The 20,709-nt window shown below is 32.1% G+C and overlaps 1 protein-coding gene across 7 annotated transcripts in view; it reads right to left on the bottom strand.

The window, feature by feature from the left end:
• LOC129943158 (Kv channel-interacting protein 1-like) overlaps positions 1–20,709 on the bottom strand; it is a 141,303-nt gene that overhangs the window by 79,493 nt on the left and 41,101 nt on the right. For 4 of the 7 annotated variants that reach the window (XM_056052662.1, XM_056052456.1, XM_056052523.1 and 1 more), the window contains exon 2: positions 13,146–13,167. The exons of the other annotated variants lie outside the window; for them this stretch is intronic. In XM_056052662.1, coding sequence (XP_055908637.1) covers positions 13,146–13,167 — 22 coding nt within the window. The remainder of the gene's footprint in view (positions 1–13,145; positions 13,168–20,709) is intronic. 7 annotated transcript variants of the gene reach the window in all.

Below are 20,709 nucleotides of genomic sequence, written 5' to 3'. Positions count from 1 at the left end.
TTGTGACCGCGAAGAAGATAAGTTCCAAAAATATATTGTCATTTTATAATTTAATCTCGGTGTTTTAATTAGTAAGTCGAACCGTCAGGCCGTCCCTTCGGGGAGCGGCGTTCGCGTTTTTTTTTAGATGTCCTCTCACAGGACTCGATAACTATAACTATAACTATAACTATAACTATAACTATAACTATAACTAATAACTATAAACTATAACTATAAACTATAACTATAACTATAACTATAACTATAACTATAACTATAACTATAACTATAACTATAACTATAACTATAACTATAACTATAACTATAACTATAACTATAACTATAACTATAACTATAACTATAACTATAACTATAACTATAACTATAACTATAACTATAACTATAACTATAACTATAACTATAACTATAACTATAACTATAACTATAACTATAACTATAACTATAACTATAACTATAACTATAACTATAACTATAACTATAACTATAACTATAACTATAACTATAACTATAACTATAACTATAACTATAACTATAACTATAACTATAACTATAACTATAACTATAACTATAACTATAACTATAACTATAACTATAACTATAACTATAAACTATAACTATAACTATAACTATAACTATAACTATAACTATAACTATAACTATAACTAATAACTATAACTATAACTATAACTATAACTATAACTATAACTATAACTATAACTATAACTATAACTATAACTATAACTATAACTATAACTATAACTATAACTAATAAACTATAACTATAACTATAACTATAACTATAACTATAACTATAACTATAACTATAACTATAACTATAACTATAACTATAACTATAACTATAAACTATAACTATAACTATAACTATAACTATAACTATAACTATAACTATAACTATAACTATAACTATAACTATAACTATAACTATAACTATAACTATAACTATAACTATAACTATAACTATAACTAACTATAACTATAACTATAACTATAACTATAACAATAACAATAACAATAACAATAACAATAACAATAACAATAACAATAACAATAACAATAACAATAACAATAACAATAACAATAACAATAACAATAACAATAACAATAACAATAACAATAACAATAACAATAACAATAACAATAACAATAACAATAACAATAACAATAACAATAACAATAACAATAACAATAACAATAACAATAACAATAACAATAACAATAACAATAAACAATAACAATAACAATAACAATAACAATAACAATAACAATAACAATAACAATAACAATAACAATAACAATAACAATAACAATAACAATAACAATAACAATAACAATAACAATAACAATAACAATAACAATAACAATAACAATAACAATAACAATAACAATAACAATAACAATAACAATAACAATAACAATAACAATAACAATAACAATAACAATAACAATAACAATAACAATAACAATAACAATAACAATAACAATAACAATAACAATAACAATAACAATAACAATAACAATAACAATAACAATAACAATAACAATAACAATAACAATAACAATAACAATAACAATAACAATAACAATAACAATAACAATAACAATAACAATAACAATAACAATAACAATAACAATAACAATAACAATAACAATAACAATAACAATAACAATAACAATAACAATAACAATAACAATAACAATAACAATAACAATAACAATAACAATAACAATAACAATAACAATAACAATAACAATAACAATAACAATAACAATAACAATAACAATAACAATAACAATAACAATAACAATAACAATAACAATAACAATAACAATAACAATAACAATAACAATAACAATAACAATAACAATAACAATAACAATAACAATAACAATAACAATAACAATAACAATAACAATAACAATAACAATAACAATAACAATAACAATAACAATAACAATAACAATAACAATAACAATAACAATAACAATAACAATAACAATAACAATAACAATAACAATAACAATAACAATAACAATAACAATAACAATAACAATAACAATAACAATAACAATAACAATAACAATAACAATAACAATAACAATAACAATAACAATAACAATAACAATAACAATAACAATAACAATAACAATAACAATAACAATAACAATAACAATAACAATAACAATAACAATAACAATAACAATAACAATAACAATAACAATAACAATAACAATAACAATAACAATAACAATAACAATAACAATAACAATAACAATAACAATAACAATAACAATAACAATAACAATAACAATAACAATAACAATAACAATAACAATAACAATAACAATAACAATAACAATAACAATAACAATAACAATAACAATAACAATAACAATAACAATAACAATAACAATAACAATAACAATAACAATAACAATAACAATAACAATAACAATAACAATAACAATAACAATAACAATAACAATAACAATAACAATAACAATAACAATAACAATAACAATAACAATAACAATAACAATAACAATAACAATAACAATAACAATAACAATAACAATAACAATAACAATAACAATAACAATAACAATAACAATAACAATAACAATAACAATAACAATAACAATAACAATAACAATAACAATAACAATAACAATAACAATAACAATAACAATAACAATAACAATAACAATAACAATAACAATAACAATAACAATAACAATAACAATAACAATAACAATAACAATAACAATAACAATAACAATAACAATAACAATAACAATAACAATAACAATAACAATAACAATAACAATAACAATAACAATAACAATAACAATAACAATAACAATAACAATAACAATAACAATAACAATAACAATAACAATAACAATAACAATAACAATAACAATAACAATAACAATAACAATAACAATAACAATAACAATAACAATAACAATAACAATAACAATAACAATAACAATAACAATAACAATAACAATAACAATAACAATAACAATAACAATAACAATAACAATAACAATAACAATAACAATAACAATAACAATAACAATAACAATAACAATAACAATAACAATAACAATAACAATAACAATAACAATAACAATAACAATAACAATAACAATAACAATAACAATAACAATAACAATAACAATAACAATAACAATAACAATAACAATAACAATAACAATAACAATAACAATAACAATAACAATAACAATAACAATAACAATAACAATAACAATAACAATAACAATAACAATAACAATAACAATAACAATAACAATAACAATAACAATAACAATAACAATAACAATAACAATAACAATAACAATAACAATAACAATAACAATAACAATAACAATAACAATAACAATAACAATAACAATAACAATAACAATAACAATAACAATAACAATAACAATAACAATAACAATAACAATAACAATAACAATAACAATAACAATAACAATAACAATAACAATAACAATAACAATAACAATAACAATAACAATAACAATAACAATAACAATAACAATAACAATAACAATAACAATAACAATAACAATAACAATAACAATAACAATAACAATAACAATAACAATAACAATAACAATAACAATAACAATAACAATAACAATAACAATAACAATAACAATAACAATAACAATAACAATAACAATAACAATAACAATAACAATAACAATAACAATAACAATAACAATAACAATAACAATAACAATAACAATAACAATAACAATAACAATAACAATAACAATAACAATAACAATAACAATAACAATAACAATAACAATAACAATAACAATAACAATAACAATAACAATAACAATAACAATAACAATAACAATAACAATAACAATAACAATAACAATAACAATAACAATAACAATAACAATAACAATAACAATAACAATAACAATAACAATAACAATAACAATAACAATAACAATAACAATAACAATAACAATAACAATAACAATAACAATAACAATAACAATAACAATAACAATAACAATAACAATAACAATAACAATAACAATAACAATAACAATAACAATAACAATAACAATAAAGTTAACACCTTCAGGCATTCACCCGAAATATAAAATGCTTAGATTGCACACACGCCACCGAAACTCAGAGTGCGTTCCCACCGGGAAATATGATGCGAACATTTATGTGAGAAAATGCTGCTAACAGCATATTTAAGTTATTGAATAGGTTTCTTTCAATATTATAATTGTATATTTGATTAGAACTAATTTTGCTTGGTAAGAGGTGAGACCTCTTGAATAAATAATTGTTATACTAAAGGATTAAAGAACCGTGTTTTTATTTAAATCAACGGGACCAGTGGTGGGTCCCGAATATATTTTTTGAAATAAGTCAATAAGAAACTTTTAACTGGCGCCCGAGCAGGGACCTGAAATGTCCCAACTTAAAAGTGAATAAAAATTACCAGTGGAAAAAAATAACATAAAGAAAAAGAATAGTAAAACAGAAATTAAATCTAAAAATTAAGTGTAAAAGTGAAAAAGTTTAAAACAAAGAATAAAAGAAAAAACAAATAAAATATAAAAAATTGTTTTTAAATGAAGCAAGTGAATAAAATAACATAAAGAAAAAGAATAGTAAAACAAAAATTAAATCTAAAAATATAGTGTAAGAGTGAAAAAGTTTTACATAATAAAACAAAGAAGAAAAGGACAAAAAGTAGAACAAAATACTACTAAGACCAATTGACTTTTAAACAAAGAAGGTGTGAAGAACGAGAAAACAGGAGCAAACAAGAAGAATCGAAGGAACCCATATTTGGAACGATGCACTACAGAACCAAGGCGATTATTTTAATGTAAGAATTTTAATAATTGAAGCAAAACATATATAAAATATATATCTACATTAATTTCCTTTTATTACTAAATAAAAAAAAAATTTAAAAAAAAAAAAAAAAAAAAAAAATATAATGAGAAAAAATTACAAATTGTAATATTTAAAAAAAAAGGAATTATAAAAAGTAAAAATTATATTTTTAAAAATTATAAAACAAGTTACATATAACATATTCCAAAGATTTTTAAAATACGAAAAAATATACCTTATTTGCACTGACGTTGCGTATCCACATTCCCCTGATATTATGTTATAATTATATCCATTCACTGTGTTGCAATTAACAAAGATTCACGATTTAAATACCCCTTTGATTGCCAGGAAAAAACGTATTGATATCGGTATATTTTTACACACATACATACATACATACATATCCTTCCCAGGAAACTCTTTACTTGAACTTACTTAGAAGTGTTGCTTTCCTTATATTTCTATTGATCCCATAAAATGGACGAATTACAAGCTTCCGTGACAAGGCTTACCGGTGCAGTTAACTCTGTATTGGACCAAATGCGAGGATTTGAAACTCGCATTGTTCAAATGGAGCAATTTGACGGTAGACAGGTGTTCTCTGTTCTGAATGAGCACCTGAAATTAATTGAGACTAGGTTGCAGTCAGTGGAAACTGCAGGACTAACATCAGATTCGTTACGACCTGTTAGTCTACAAGAACCCCCTCGCGGGCCGAGTAGCGAGGCAGAATTAAGGGAGATCGCAAGACTGCCTGATTCTGTAAAAGAACTCCAGGTTTTTGACGGAAACCCCGTCGCGTATGTATCTTGGATACATAACGTCGAAACTATCTTAAAGGATTATGAGATTGTGAGGGATAAGCCTTTGTACAAGGCCATCCTTCAACACATAAGACAAAAAGTAAGAGGCAAAGCTGACTCTGCACTTGTGTCACATAACATTTTTGACAATGAGTGGTCGGATATTAAAAGGGTTCTCTCTCTGCATTACGCAGACAAAAGAGACATCAGGACTCTGGAACATCAATTGAACCAGTTGAAGCAGGGATCATCTAAAATAGATGATTTCTACGCAACTGTGAATCATCAATTCTCCCTGATCATAAACAAAATCAGGGCAGAATCCTATTCAACTGAGACTCTTAATGCTCTGATAGAGACTTATAGGAATAGAGCCCTAGATGTATTTGTGCGTGGGTTGAATGGGGAGTTATCTAAGCTTCTCATGATTCAAAAGCCCAAAACCCTTCCTGAAGCTTATTCTTCTTGCATTGAGATGCAAAATTTAACATTCAGAAACAATTCGGTGCACGTACAATCGCCGAATTTAATTTCTACTCCCGTGCACTACAACTTCAAACCAGAAAAACCATCTCCTTTATCTTGGAGGTCTCCAGACAGATTCCAAAGGTCAACGAATTTATCTGGACAACGGAAGTTCACACCCTGGAGTCCAAGTTATAAAAACAATCGCTATAACCCACCTCCAAGACCAACAGGACCTAAACCTCCTGTAAAAATGGAACTTGGGTCTGAACAAAGTGGAAATATAAACTACATGAATCGACCACAATATCCCTTCAAACGTGAGAACCAGGGATCAGATCACAATGTGAAGAAACAACAAAGACTTTATCACGCAGTTCTCGACACAACATCTGATGCTGATCAACCTAGCTCATCTTCTCCTCCCGAACAGGAGGAAAATTTTATGTCAGGAGCCTCGTTTCCAGCGTACCATACATAGAGTATGGTACAAGAGAAGGCAAAACTTTACAATTTCTTATTGACACTGGGGCAAACAAAAATTTTATTAAACCAGATTTGGCACAGGTTTCACAACCATTGGAAGAATCATTCTATGTTCATAGCCCCGCTGGGAAAATCCTGGTTAAAACTAAAATTTCTGGTAAATTCTTTTCTTTCCTTGGTTGCGATACGGTTGTTACTTTCTATGTATTACCAAATTTAAAATTGTTTGATGGTATCATTGGAGATGACACCCTCAAGGAATTAAAAGCGATAATCGATAGAAAGAAAAACATTTTGACTATAGAATCCGGCATTAAAATTCCTTTAAAAAATAAACCTTCCGTTTTTGTGAACTCCTTAATAATTTCCAATGAAAAGATAAGTGCCTCTTCTAAAACCAAATTAGAATCCTTATGCGAAAAATTTAATTACTTATTCGGACCGGTTACGAACGATCAAGTGAAGACGAACATAAGAGCTGAAATACGTACAACAACAGACGAACCTATTTATACAAAAAGCTATCCGTATCCTGCTTGCATGCGGGAAGAGGTTGAAAGACAGGTCAATGAGCTTTTGGAGGAAAACATCATCCGCCCGTCCAAAAGCCCATACAATTCACCCTTATGGGTTGTTCCGAAGAAACCCAAGCCGAACGGTGAGAAACAATACAGGATGGTAATAGATTTTAAACGTTTGAACGCCGTAACCATCTCTGATACGTACCCTATTCCAGACATCAACAGTACCCTAGCAAGCCTTGGAGAGGCCAAATTCTTTACAACCCTAGATCTCACATCCGGCTTCCATCAGATAGCGATGAGAGAAAAAGACATAGCAAAGACCGCATTTTCCACTATGAACGGTAAATTTGAATTCGTTAGGCTTCCTTTTGGCCTAAAGAACGCCCCTGCTATCTTTCAACGAATGATAGACGACGTTTTGAAAGAGCTCATAGGAAAAATCTGCTATGTGTATATAGACGACATAATAATTTTCAGCAAAACTGAAGAAAATCATTTAGCAGATATAGAAACGGTCTTTTCTAAATTACAGAGTGCTGGATTAAAAGTTAATCTGGAAAAAACGCACTTTATGAGCACTAATGTTGAGTTTTTAGGATTTCTAGTTACACCTGAAGGAATTCTTCCGAATCCTACTAAGGTTAAAGCTATTGAAGCCATTCTTCCTCCAAACACTCTTAAAGAGTTAAAAAGCTTCCTTGGCTTGACATCGTACTATAGACGATTCATTAGAGACTATGCTAAAGTAGCGAAACCACTAACTAATATGACTCGCGGCGAGTTCTCACAAGTAAAGGCGAGTCAGTCAAAAAAGGTCGAAATACAAATGTCAGAAGAGGGACTAAAAGCGTTTAACATATTAAAACAACTATTGACTTCGGCTGAAGTTTTAGCTTTCCCCGATTTTGACAAGCCTTTTAACTTGACGACTGACGCATCTGATTACGCTATTGGAGCTGTCCTCTCTCAAGGTGAACCTGGAAAAGATAAACCAATATCTTTTATTTCACGTTCACTTAACAAGACAGAAGAAGGATACGCGACTAATGAAAAGGAACTCCTTGCCATAGTTTGGGCACTGGACAACCTTAGGAACTATTTGTATGGGGCAAAGAAAATCAGAATTTTTACCGACCATCAGCCCCTAACTTATACTTTGAGTAATCGAAACAATAACGCGAAATTAAAGCGATGGAAATCTCGAATTGAAGAATACAACTACGAGTTGATTTACACACCAGGTAAATCAAATAACGTGGCAGATGCTCTTTCGCGGTTAAGAACTGAAATAAACCATCTCTCAGGACCAAGCCTTCCCTCTTCCCGGACAGATACAGCAAACTCCACTGACACTGAGACAGCAAACGAAGGACGAAATGTACTGACAGACAGCTTAACGACTTGTACTGCGGACGAAGGGATGCGTGAGCTATCACTTGAAAGTAGCGAATCTTGTACTGTGCACAGTGCTGAACAAAATAGCTCAGATCTGATACCGCATGTGGAAGCTCCCCTGAACGTCTTAAGGAATCAATTAGTTTTTAAGGTTGGTATCAACCTCTGTTCCTATGAGGAACCACACCCTGGCTTCCATCGCCATTATATTTCTTTAAAGGAAATAAATTCAACCAACCTTACGGAGACGCTTAGAGAAAAGCTTAATCCTAACTTGATAAATGGTATAAAAATCCCAGAAGAATATCTCTGGTTGTTGCAGAATGTATACTTGCAACATTTTGATAAATATAAATTGAGAATAACACAAAGATTGGTTGAAGATGTTGGCAACGAAGAAAGAAGATTCTGCATTATCGAAACCGAACATCGTAGGGCCCACAGAGCCCCAAGAGAGAATAAAGAACAAATTCTCGAAAAATACTACTTTCCCCAGATGATGGCGCTAATAAGAAAATACGCTGCCTCGTGCGATGTTTGTAATCGCAACAAATACGACAGACATCCTAATAACCCAGAACTACAACCAACACCGATTCCTAAATATCCATGTGAAATTATCCACATGGACATAATGGAAATACAAAACCAGAAGTTTCTTACAGTTGTAGATAAGTTCTCTAAATATTCCAAATTTTTCCACATTAAAGATAAGTCTGCGATAAGTATCCGGGAAAAAATTATTAAAATAGTTCATTTTTTTACAGCCCCTCTTGTACTTGTCGCGGACAATGAAAGAGGGTTTTTAAGTCCAATCGTCTTAAACTTACTAAAAAATCTTGGAATTAGGTTGTACTTAACACCATCATATAGAAGCGAGGTCAATGGTCAAATAGAACGGGTTCACTCTACAATTTTAGAAATTTACAGATGCCTTAGAGAGGAACATAAGGATCTTGACACCAAAGAACTGATCTATGTGGCCGTTGATCGATACAACAATACAGTACATTCAGTCACTAATAAAAAACCTTCTGACATATTTTTCAATAGATCACAGAGAATAAATTACCAGAATCTTTTAAACATACGTTCCAAACTCAATAGGGACCTAAGGGGTATTATTAGGAAGAATATGGATGCTAGAAACAGAAATAGGAACAAAAGAAAAGTGGTTCCAAGAAAATATCAAAAAGGGGATGTGGTATATGTGGCTTCAAAGGGTATACAAAGTAAAAATAAACCCTTGTTCAAAAAAGAAATTGTTGCCAGAGATAACAACGTCACAATAACCACCTTGAGTGGAAAAAGAATACATAAAGCACATTTAAAAAATTTAAAATAAAAGAAAGAAAATGATCAAAAAAAAAAAAAAAAAAAAAAAAAAAAAAAAGGGTAATGGGCAAAAGCCTAACATGTAATTCTTACGATGATGCTTGGGGTAAGCTCTTATGAAAAAAAGGGCCGGTTCAATAAAAAATTACTTAATCGTAATTGCGGTGGTGTAGATCCTCGTACCTTAGTAGGCGATTGTATCTTAACCTTTCAGCCAAAACGGATTAATACGAACCTTCCGATCCGCATTGACTACCCTGAAAGTTAATGAAGAGCTTATTCTCACATCACACAAGTAAATTATTAAATAAACATTTTATACAAAGTAAATAAAAAAAAGAAAAAGAAAACAATGAAAACAATGAATTATATAACAAAAACTGAAAAAGAAAGTACAAATACTTATATATGTATTCATTACATTGACATATATTATTGTAACATAGGTTATAAGAAACTAAAATTGTACTCTTATTAAATAAATAAGCTTGATTACATTACAGATTAGTAGTTCTTTTCACTCCAATGCAAACCCTGCATATTTTCGCTTATAATTCACCGGTGGTAACGATCAAAGAAGGTAACGCCTGGATAACAAATGGGTATTTCAAGTTGATACATATGATTGACTTAACCAAGTACGACTTATTGCTAAGAGAAACGGAACAACTGACTACTAAATACGTCAAGAACGATGAAACTAAAACTGTCATAGGTTACTACCTAGGTCAAATCAAAACTCGACTTTCTGAGCTAAGAAACGCAAGAAGAAGGAAAACCAGATCAATAAATTGGATAGGCACTGCTTGGAAATGGATTGGCGGATCTCCTGACGCAACAGACTGGGACAAAGTTATAGAACGACAAACGAACATAAGAGAAAACAATAATCGACAGTACTTAATAAATGAAAAACTGTTAGACAAAACTCAGGAAGTCACAGACAAGCTTAACAAAGCGATTGACAATTATAACAATTTTATACAAAAAGGAGAAACAGACAAGGTTGGACGAGACATACTCAATAAAGTACTCATACTTAAAGAAGGAGTAAATGAATTAATCAGAGCTTGCCAAATGGCGAAAAACGGCATTGTCAATAGCAATCTTTTGGATTCAGACGAAATAAACACTGTAATTAACGAACTTGAGACACTACCTTATCAAAATGTTGTGGAAGCTGTTGAATACGCTCAACCTTCCATTTATTGCAATGGGACATTTATGCTCTATATATTGTCCTTGCCTAAGATCGATACAAAAACCTACCATCTTGTAACTGCCCGCGCGGCTATTAAAGAGAACAAGCAAGTTGACCTAGAATTTTCACGACTCTTAATGACTCATGACGAAACTTATGGACTGTACAGACATTGCCTTAACATTGGTAATAACTCGGTATGTCACGAGAACGACCTTAAGAAACTAGCAGAAGAATCATGTATACCAAAACTACTCAAGGGCGGTGACGCTCTCTGTGACTACAAGACAAATACTGACGAAATAATCGAACTGATTGGGGAAAACACAATCTTTCTGTCAAATTTTAATGGAACTGTCTTAAATAAAAATTCTTCTATTCCCCTAGAAGGTACTTTCCTCATACAAATGTCTAACGACACGGTGCAGATAAAGGGAAAAATATATCGCAGCGGGACTACTACAATGCCTCAAGCATTGCCACCAGCTCTTTCGAACGTCACAAGTAAAAGAACATCCGCTAGCCTCGAGTTTGTGCATCGTCTCAGCGCAAAGAATATTCATCTTATTCAAGACTTAAATAAGAATCTTAACTCCTCTATATTTACAGAGATTCTAATAATTCTAATTATTCTGATCATATGTTGCATATTCTGGAGAAAGATTTATGGAAAAGCAAACATTCCAGAACTTCGCTCATCATTTCGCCGAAGACCAGTTCTATCACCAGACCTACCCCAAAAGTCAACGACATCAGCGGAAGTCCAGGTCACTGCCCACAGATGAAATGCGATCTGCGGGACGCAGATATTTAAGACGGCGGCAGTTAACACCTTCAGGCATTCACCCGAAATATAAAATGCTTAGATTGCACACACGCCACCGAAACTCAGAGTGCGTTCCCACCGGGAAATATGATGCGAACATTTATGTGAGAAAATGCTGCTAACAGCATATTTAAGTTATTGAATAGGTTTCTTTCAATATTATAATTGTATATTTGATTAGAACTAATTTTGCTTGGTAAGAGGTGAGACCTCTTGAATAAATAATTGTTATACTAAAGGATTAAAGAACCGTGTTTTTATTTAAATCAACGGGACCAGTGGTGGGTCCCGAATATATTTTTTGAAATAAGTCAATAAGAAACTTTTAACTATAACAATAACAATAACAATAACAATAACAATAACAATAACAATAACAATAACAATAACAATAACAATAACAATAACAATAACAATAACATAACAATAACAATAACAATAACAATAACAATAACAATAACAATAACAATAACAATAACAATAACAATAACAATAACAATAACAATAACAATAACAATAACAATAACAATAACAATAACAATAACAATAACAATAACAATAACAATAACAATAACAATAACAATAACAATAACAATAACAATAACAATAACAATAACAATAACAATAACAATAACAATAACAATTACTCTTTTTAAATATGAGTAAGCGAAATGTTGTTGAAGAGTTTCATAAGGCTACACGGCGAAATTTAAAACGTCGTCATGTTATCATAAAGGGATACGATGACTTGTGGCAAGCAGGTCTGGTTGAAATGATACCTTACAGCGACCTAAGCAATGGATTTAATTGTTTGATGACAGTAATCGATGCTTTTTCAAAATAAGCTTGGGTTGTCTCAATGAAAAACAAAAAATTGATTAATATTTCAAAAGGAATGGATGAAATATTTACTAATTCATCTAGGATTCCAAATAACTTGCAGACTGATGATGAAAAGGAATTTTTCAATACAAACTTCAAGAGTTTGATGGAAAAACTTAAAATTAATCACTATTCTACATTCAGCTCATTGAACGCTTCAATTATTAAAAGATTTAATAGAACCTATTTAAATTAAGCAAAAAATGTGAAAAGAATTTAGTTTCAATGGAAGCTATAAGTGGAAAATATTTATAATAAATTACTTTATGATTATAATCATTCTTACCACCGAATCATTAAATGTAAACCTGCAGATGTAAAGAAGAAAAAATCAAAGTCAATGTTATCACTTTTCAAAAATAAGAAAGAAATGTTTAGTAAAATAAAATTCAAAGTTGGTGATAACGTAAGAATTAGCTGGTATAAACATGTATTCGAAAAAGTTTATACACCCAACTGTCTGTTATAAAATAAGGAAAGTCCATGCAACAAAACCTATAACATATTATCTTCTCGATGACTTTCAAGGAAACCCCATTCAAGGAGGATTTTATGAACTAGAACTGCTGAAAAATGATTGTGGCGAAGTATATCTAGTTGCAAAAGTCCAAAAGGAAATAAAGTTTTTGTAAAATGGTTGGGATTCCCGCCAGAACATGACTCTTGGATCGATAAAAACAAAATTCTGTAAAATAAATAAAAGAAAGAAATTTGATTATTAAAAATTTTAATTTTCCTTCTTTTTCTTATATGTATATATGCTTATAAATTATATTAACATACAATTATTTATATTTTTGTAAATTTCAGCTCAAACGTTGATATGTTTTCTCTATAGCATAAGAGCCGTCTCCAATTAGTAATATGCTTTCTGTGGACAGCTTTAGGTACCTTATCGGTAAAAAGACCTATAAGAGAAAAAAAAATATTTTCAATTATTTTGTGTAAAGGAAGCAGAACGAGACAAATTTTATCTTACCGTATATTCGCCCAGATCCGCTATGATTCTATCACCCCACCGTGTCGTTAACTTTCGCAAGGTATAAATGTTATATTTTAGACCCATTACCAACTCCGATAGCTTCTTTGTTGGCTTGACTCCACTGGCTAGGGATAATGAATTTGCTCCAAAGGCAGCGAAATCATCCAGAGTAAAAACGGAGTATTCTGCTTCATCGGAATTAATCATTATGTAAAATATTAGTAATTATTTTGACTTTGTAGCTTCTTGAAATTGACTATTCGGATTATCACCAAATAATTTCTTATTTATAGAAGTACCCCCCACCCAAGCCTGGCAAAAATCATCGTTTCAAACCCTCCAAGTGGGTGCCGGGCGGTAATGATCACCACAGTTGTCTTGCAAGTTGTCAAGATGGAGATCAGCTAAGGTCAGGTTGAATTGCTGAAGTTTCCTACTCCTTAATAGTAGCAAGCATTAGCAATGCAATTTGACCATAGATACGGGTTCCCTAATTTCAGTGGTGGTGTGAGCGTCTTACATAATCCGTGCCGAAGAATAAAAGGCTGGGGGGCAAACCAGTCGCTAACGAGCTCATTCGGATGCCTTGGCAGGGTCCGTCTTATCTTATGCCTTACCCCGGTATATCGGCTCTGCTGGGGCTGACCTCTTTTTTCCGACCTACTTGAGGGACCAACATACAAGAAACTTATACAAAATGAACGAAATAGACATAACGAACGTAGAACCCACCACAGACTTGGAGGATGAACTCTTGGCCTCCAGCCAGGAGACTTTGAAGAGGAGCTCATTTAGCGCTGGTAGTTCCAGCACTTGTGCGCAACCCAAAACCACAGAAAGTATAGGCAGTGCTATTCATAGCACTCCTATACTTCCTAAACCGTATACAAAACCGAAACCCTCGAGTAGTAGTGCAACTCGAGGAACCAAAAACCATCAAAAGGCGCTCTTCTCAGGAACCGCTTCAAAACGGCCTTTCACATTCCTGCCAAGATTACCAAAAATGAAGAAATGAAGACCGGAGTGATTCATGAGAGGGACGCCCAAGATAAAATAAAGTACCAGAAGGTTGTTGATGAATACAACAATCTTCTGGCCAGCCGAGAAAAGGCCGTTAAGCGAAATAGATCTCAGGTACAGATCTGCACGTCTCAGAAAAATAGCAAGCTTGATGACCGGACAAAGCCAGTGAAAGCACCATCTTCTGGAGCAACGCAACTGCGTATTCTTAGTGAGGTTATCAGGGCCCCTACCCTAGTTTTGACTCTGGCGAGATGCGCAGAGGTCATAGGGTAATTAAGTGTGCGGACAGGTTTTTTAGGGATTTTTTTAGTGAAAGCATTGCTAAAGTTAGCAATGACTGGGAGGGCTTGAAGCTCAAGCTTATCCCAGCTAAAGACATCATTAGACAACCGAAGGCTCGCATTTGGTTGCCGCTCATGAGCATAAAGCCAAGCATACAGGACCAGATTCGCAGGCTTCAAAGGCAAAATCCGCTGGTTCCCATGCACGGTTGGGCTCAAGTTAAAACAGAAGAACAACAGAAGACCAGTGCCTCTAACCTTCTGAGGATTAGCGAGGAGAGTTTAGGTGCTCTCGAAAAGGCCGAATACAAACTCAGTTTTGGCATAAGGAATGCCCAAATTAAAATTCTGCAGAGTCAGGGAACAGACACCGACAAGGCTGATGCCAACGTCGAGGTTGACGATGTTATAAGCGGATTCGAGATCCCCAGCGAGTTGCCGGGCCCCAGCTCTGCATTTAAAAATAATTAAGAAACGCGCTGAAGGTCATCCAGATTAATCTGAAGCACTCTAAGTGCACTTCAGATAATTTGAGAATTTTTCTTAGGGAGGAAAACTTCGACATAGGCGTTATCCAAGAACCGTGGATAAACGGTCTCAAGGTGCGAGGCCTCGAAGACAACCAATACAACCTCTTTTATAAAACCGCAGATCAAGAACAAGGTAATCCCAGAACTTTTATTTTAGCTAAGAAACATTTAAAAGGTTTTTTATGTCCAAATTTAAGCACGCTCGATCTGACAGTTGTCAGATTTGAAGATAAGAGTACACAGGGTTTGCTGTTGACCTCTTTTTACTCAGCCTACAATGCACCATCACCTCCCGGAGGAGGTGTGCATGATCATAACCGAAGCTAAAATCAAAAAGGCAAACCTTTTGATCAGAGGCGACGCAAATGCTTGGCATACCATTTGGGGAAATTTTGAGATCAACGAACGAGGTGAGTCACTTTTTGATTTTATTATTGAAAATAATATGACCATTTGTAACAGAGGCAATACTCCTACTTTCTTCTGTCCGAGCTCGGAAAATTATGATGGATGGGAGGATGTGCTTGAAGTTACTTTAGTAAACAACCGTAATTTATTAGTGGAGAATTGGAGAGTTTCCCCTTTGAGTTCGTGTTCGGATCACAAATGGATTCTTTTTAAAATTGATTTTGAGACGAAAAACCCTCCGCCTTACAGAAATCCAAAAAGAACTGACTGGACGAAATTCAGTCAGGTTAGGAGACCTTAAATCAAAGGTGAAAACCTTTGAAACTTACATAAGTAAAGCTTTTAGAGTCTTTTGCCCAATTAAATATAGCCGTTAAACCCTTCCTTCTAGGTGGAATGAAGAACTGTCCAGTCTTAGGAAAATGACGAGGACAATTTTCAATATCTGCCACAAACAGAAGTTTTCCCAACCGTATAAAGACTCTACATGCAAGCCCTGTCATCAGTAAAAAGACAAGGCTGGAGAGAATACTGTCAATCAATCGAAGACATAAAGGACTCCGCAAGGCTCAGCAAAGTTTTATCGAAGGAACATTGTAATCCTTCATTTCTAAAAAAGCCTGATGAAACCTGGACAGCCTCTGCAGCCGAATCTCTTGAGCTACTGACTTAGACGCAGTAGACTCAGGAAGTCGATTAACAATAATAAGTAAAAACGACTTTAGAAAATACTTTCCACTAAAAGAAATTGATACATCACATAAAATTAATCTAAGAAGTTACAGTGGAGAAAAAGTACCTATTGAAGGTTTTTCTCATGTGAAAGTATTATACAATAATGTTGTCAAAATGTTAAAATTGTATATTACAAATATGAATAGAATTCCTTTCTTAGGAAGACAGTGAATTAGAGAATTAAATATTAATTTAAATGAGTTAGCTGGAATTGATTTAAATAAATTATATAAATTAAATTTTATAAATAGTAGTATGCATGCACAAAATTTAATAATGATTCATATCCAAATGTTTTTTCACATGAAGTAGGTAAAATCCCTGATTTTCAAGCTAAGCTTAAATTAAAAAAAGCTACACAACCAGTATTCATAAAGTATAGGCCTGTCCCTTTTGCTATTCGCGAGGAGGTAGAAAAAGAGATAAATAGAATGGTTAATGAAGGGATATTAGAAAAAGTAAATCATAGCAATTGGGCGACACCGGTTGCCCCCTTTCGAAAGAGTAACAACAAAATTCGTCTCTGTGGGGACTTTAAGGTTACAGTGAACAAAAATATGTTGGTCGATGAGCATCCTCTTCCCACCATCGAAGAGCTTTTTGCTTCAATGAGCGGTGGTATAAAATTTAGTAAGTTAGATCTAACAAAGGCTTATTTACAATTGAAGGTTGACCCTGAATGTAGGGAATTTTTAATTCTGAGTACCCACAGAGGTCTTTATAGACCAACTCGTCTTATGTACGGTGTGGCATCAGCTCCCACTATTTTTCAACGCTTCATGGAAAATTTATTGCATGATATTCCAGGTGTCAGTGTATTTATATTAAAATAACTGGGCCAGATGATAGAACCCATTTAAAGCGATTGCATGAAGTGATGCGTCGATTAAGTGAAAATAACTTAGAAAAATGCGTTTTTTTTTTCAAAATAAGATCGAGTACTGTGGTTTTGCTATAGATAAAGATGGCATTCATAAAACGAAGAGCAAGATAGATGCTATAGAAAATATGAAACCACCACAGAATAAAGATCAGGTTAAAGATTATGTTGGTTTAATTAATTATTATGGACGATTTTTCAAGAACCTTAGTACCATCTTGTACCCAATTAATAATTTGCTAAAAGAGAAAGTAAAATTTACCTGGGACAGTAAATGGCAATTAGCTTTTAATAGAATAAAATGTGAAATGCACTCTACAAAATTTCTTATACATTACAATCCTAGCTTAAAGCTTATATTGGCAACAGATGCTTCCCCATATGGTGTAGGGGCGGTGTTAAGCCATGAATTAGAAGGTGGTACAAAAAGGCCAATTATGTAAGCGTCACAAACTTTAAATGCCACCCAACAACGTTATAGTAAAATTGACCGGGAGGCATATGCAATTATATTCGGCATTAAAAAGTTTTATCAATGTGTATATGGGCGTAAGTTTATTTTGATAACGGACTATAAACCCATATCTCAAAATTTTTCACCCCAAAAAGGGATTCCAGCCCTTTCAGCTTCTAGAATGCAGCATTATGCAGCTTATTTGCAAGCATTTGACTACGAAATCGTTTTTCGTAAGACAACTAACCACTGCAACGCAGACGGAATGTCAAGGTTGCCAATAATAAATATTGCTGAGTACGAAATAAATGAGGTAGATGTTTTTGAAATTAGGCAAATAACTACGCTTCCCTTAACCGTTAAAGAACTAGGAAAAGAAACTGTTAATGACAAAACAATGAGAATTTTACTTCAAGGGCTAAGAACTGGGCGAACAGTGGAATCCAAATTTAGATTCGGTATTGCCCAGGAAGAATTCACATTGCAGCAAGATTGTGTTATGAGAGGATTACGTGTCTATATACCACCAAGTCTAAGAAAACTAGTATTGAATGAGCTACATGCAACACATTTTGGGGCTACTCGCACCAAATCATTAGCTCGGAGCTATTGCTGTTGGGAAAAAATTGATAGCGATATCGAGGAAATGATATTAAAATTGCGTTGAATGTCAGATGGTTAAATCCAACCCAATAAAATACCCCTTTCACTCATGGGAAACACCTAGTTCTCCCTAGCAACGTGTTCACGTGGATTTTGCTGGACCATTTTTAGGTAAATATTTTTTTTATATTAGTCGATGCGTATACCAAATGGCCGGAAGTGCATGTTATCCCAAATATAACTACGGACTCCACAATTAAAACGTGTAGAGATATTTTTAGCCGTTTTGGAATGCCTTCGGTCTTGGTAAGCGATCATGGTTCTCAGTTTACCAATTTTCAATTTCAAAATTTTCTTAAAAATAATGAAATTATTCATAAAATGGGGACTCCTTACCATCCAGCCACAAATGGCCAGGCTGAAAGGTATGTCCAAACTATTAAACAGAAATTAAAAAGAATTAAAGAAAAGAGCACCACAGATTTTCAAAAAGAATTATGTAATATCCTATTGGATTACAGGAAGATGGTGCACCCTTCTACCGGAAGTCACCCGTGATGATGATGCTTGGACGGGACATTAAATCGAGGCTTGACTTAATGTTACGCAATCAGGTGAACGTCTCTTTAAAACCGGAGATAGAGTAGCGGTACGAGAGTACTTAAATAGACGTATAAAATGGCATTTCGGTGTAGTCAAAGAAAAAATTGGAGCCCTGCATTATAATATATTATTAGATTATCATCGTGAATGGAAACGACATATAGATCAAATAAGAAAAGTAGGTTCTTCACTTGACCAAGAAAAGAAGTATGCCCACAAATACGAAAACCCTCATTTCGATAGTATTAAAGATAATGAAAACTGCCATTTTGATAAAGATATATCCACTTTCAATGAACAACCTCTACTTTCGAATACTGGTTCAGAGCCAAAAAACAATAATGATAAAGTTGATTCTTGTAGTGATGGAAATCCTTCACCATCCATAAAAGAACCTGAAATTTATAACGAAATTGAAACACATGGATATGAATCTAGCAATTGTAACGAAAATATAAGAGAATATCTTGAACACTATTTAATTACAGACGTCTTAATTTTATCAGACATTTTTGAAAAATTTAGAATTGATTCTAGAACAATTTATAGACTAGACCACTGTAACTATTATACATTGCCAGGTTTTTCGTGGGATGCTATGTTGAAAGAAACAGGTGTTAAGCTTGAACTTTTCACAGACATAAACATGTATAACTTTTTCGCTAAGGGTTTAAAACATCTGATTATTTAATGTACTTGGATGCTAATAACCTATACGGGTGACGTAAAAGTACGAGATCATGATCACTTTGATTGGTAAATTCAGAGGAGCAGCGCATTCAAATTGTAACTTAAACTATAAGATACCTAAATTCATTTCAATTTTTTTCCCTAATTTGACCGGTTATGATTCTCATTTATTTATAAAAGAGCTGGGTAATATCAAAGGGTTTTTCAATATTATTCCTCTCAACAAAGAGAAATATATATCCATATCAACAAAACTATTAATAAATACTGAAAGCGAGTTTCTAGAATTACGGTTCTTAGACGCACTAACTAAATAATTTAGATGAGATTAAAGGCTGGTTAATTTAATATATATATATGTAGTACCCGTGGCATGATGGTTAGTGCGTTGGACTGTCAGTCGTTCTTTGACTTTCAAAGAGAAAACAAGTTATAAGTGGATAGTAGATAATTTTTAATTAAAAGTGCATTTGTAAGGTTTTCGATTTAAGAAGGCAGTAAGCCACAATTTGAAATAACTAATCGGTAGACTAGTGGAGCTGGCGTCCGAAAAGAGCTCCAAGGGTCGTGGGTTCGAATCCCGTGCGGAGTGCACTAAAAATCTGGAAGATTTTTTTCACAATCGTGAAATCGTAGATTTTATAGATTGGGAAAAAAAGCA

The sequence above is a fragment of the Eupeodes corollae genome, chromosome 1, assembly GCF_945859685.1.
Source record: "Eupeodes corollae chromosome 1, idEupCoro1.1, whole genome shotgun sequence".
Classification (NCBI taxonomy): domain Eukaryota; kingdom Metazoa; phylum Arthropoda; class Insecta; order Diptera; family Syrphidae; genus Eupeodes; species Eupeodes corollae.
The sequence above is the reverse complement of the archived record's forward strand: the minus strand, read 5'-3'. Positions and strand labels throughout refer to the sequence as shown.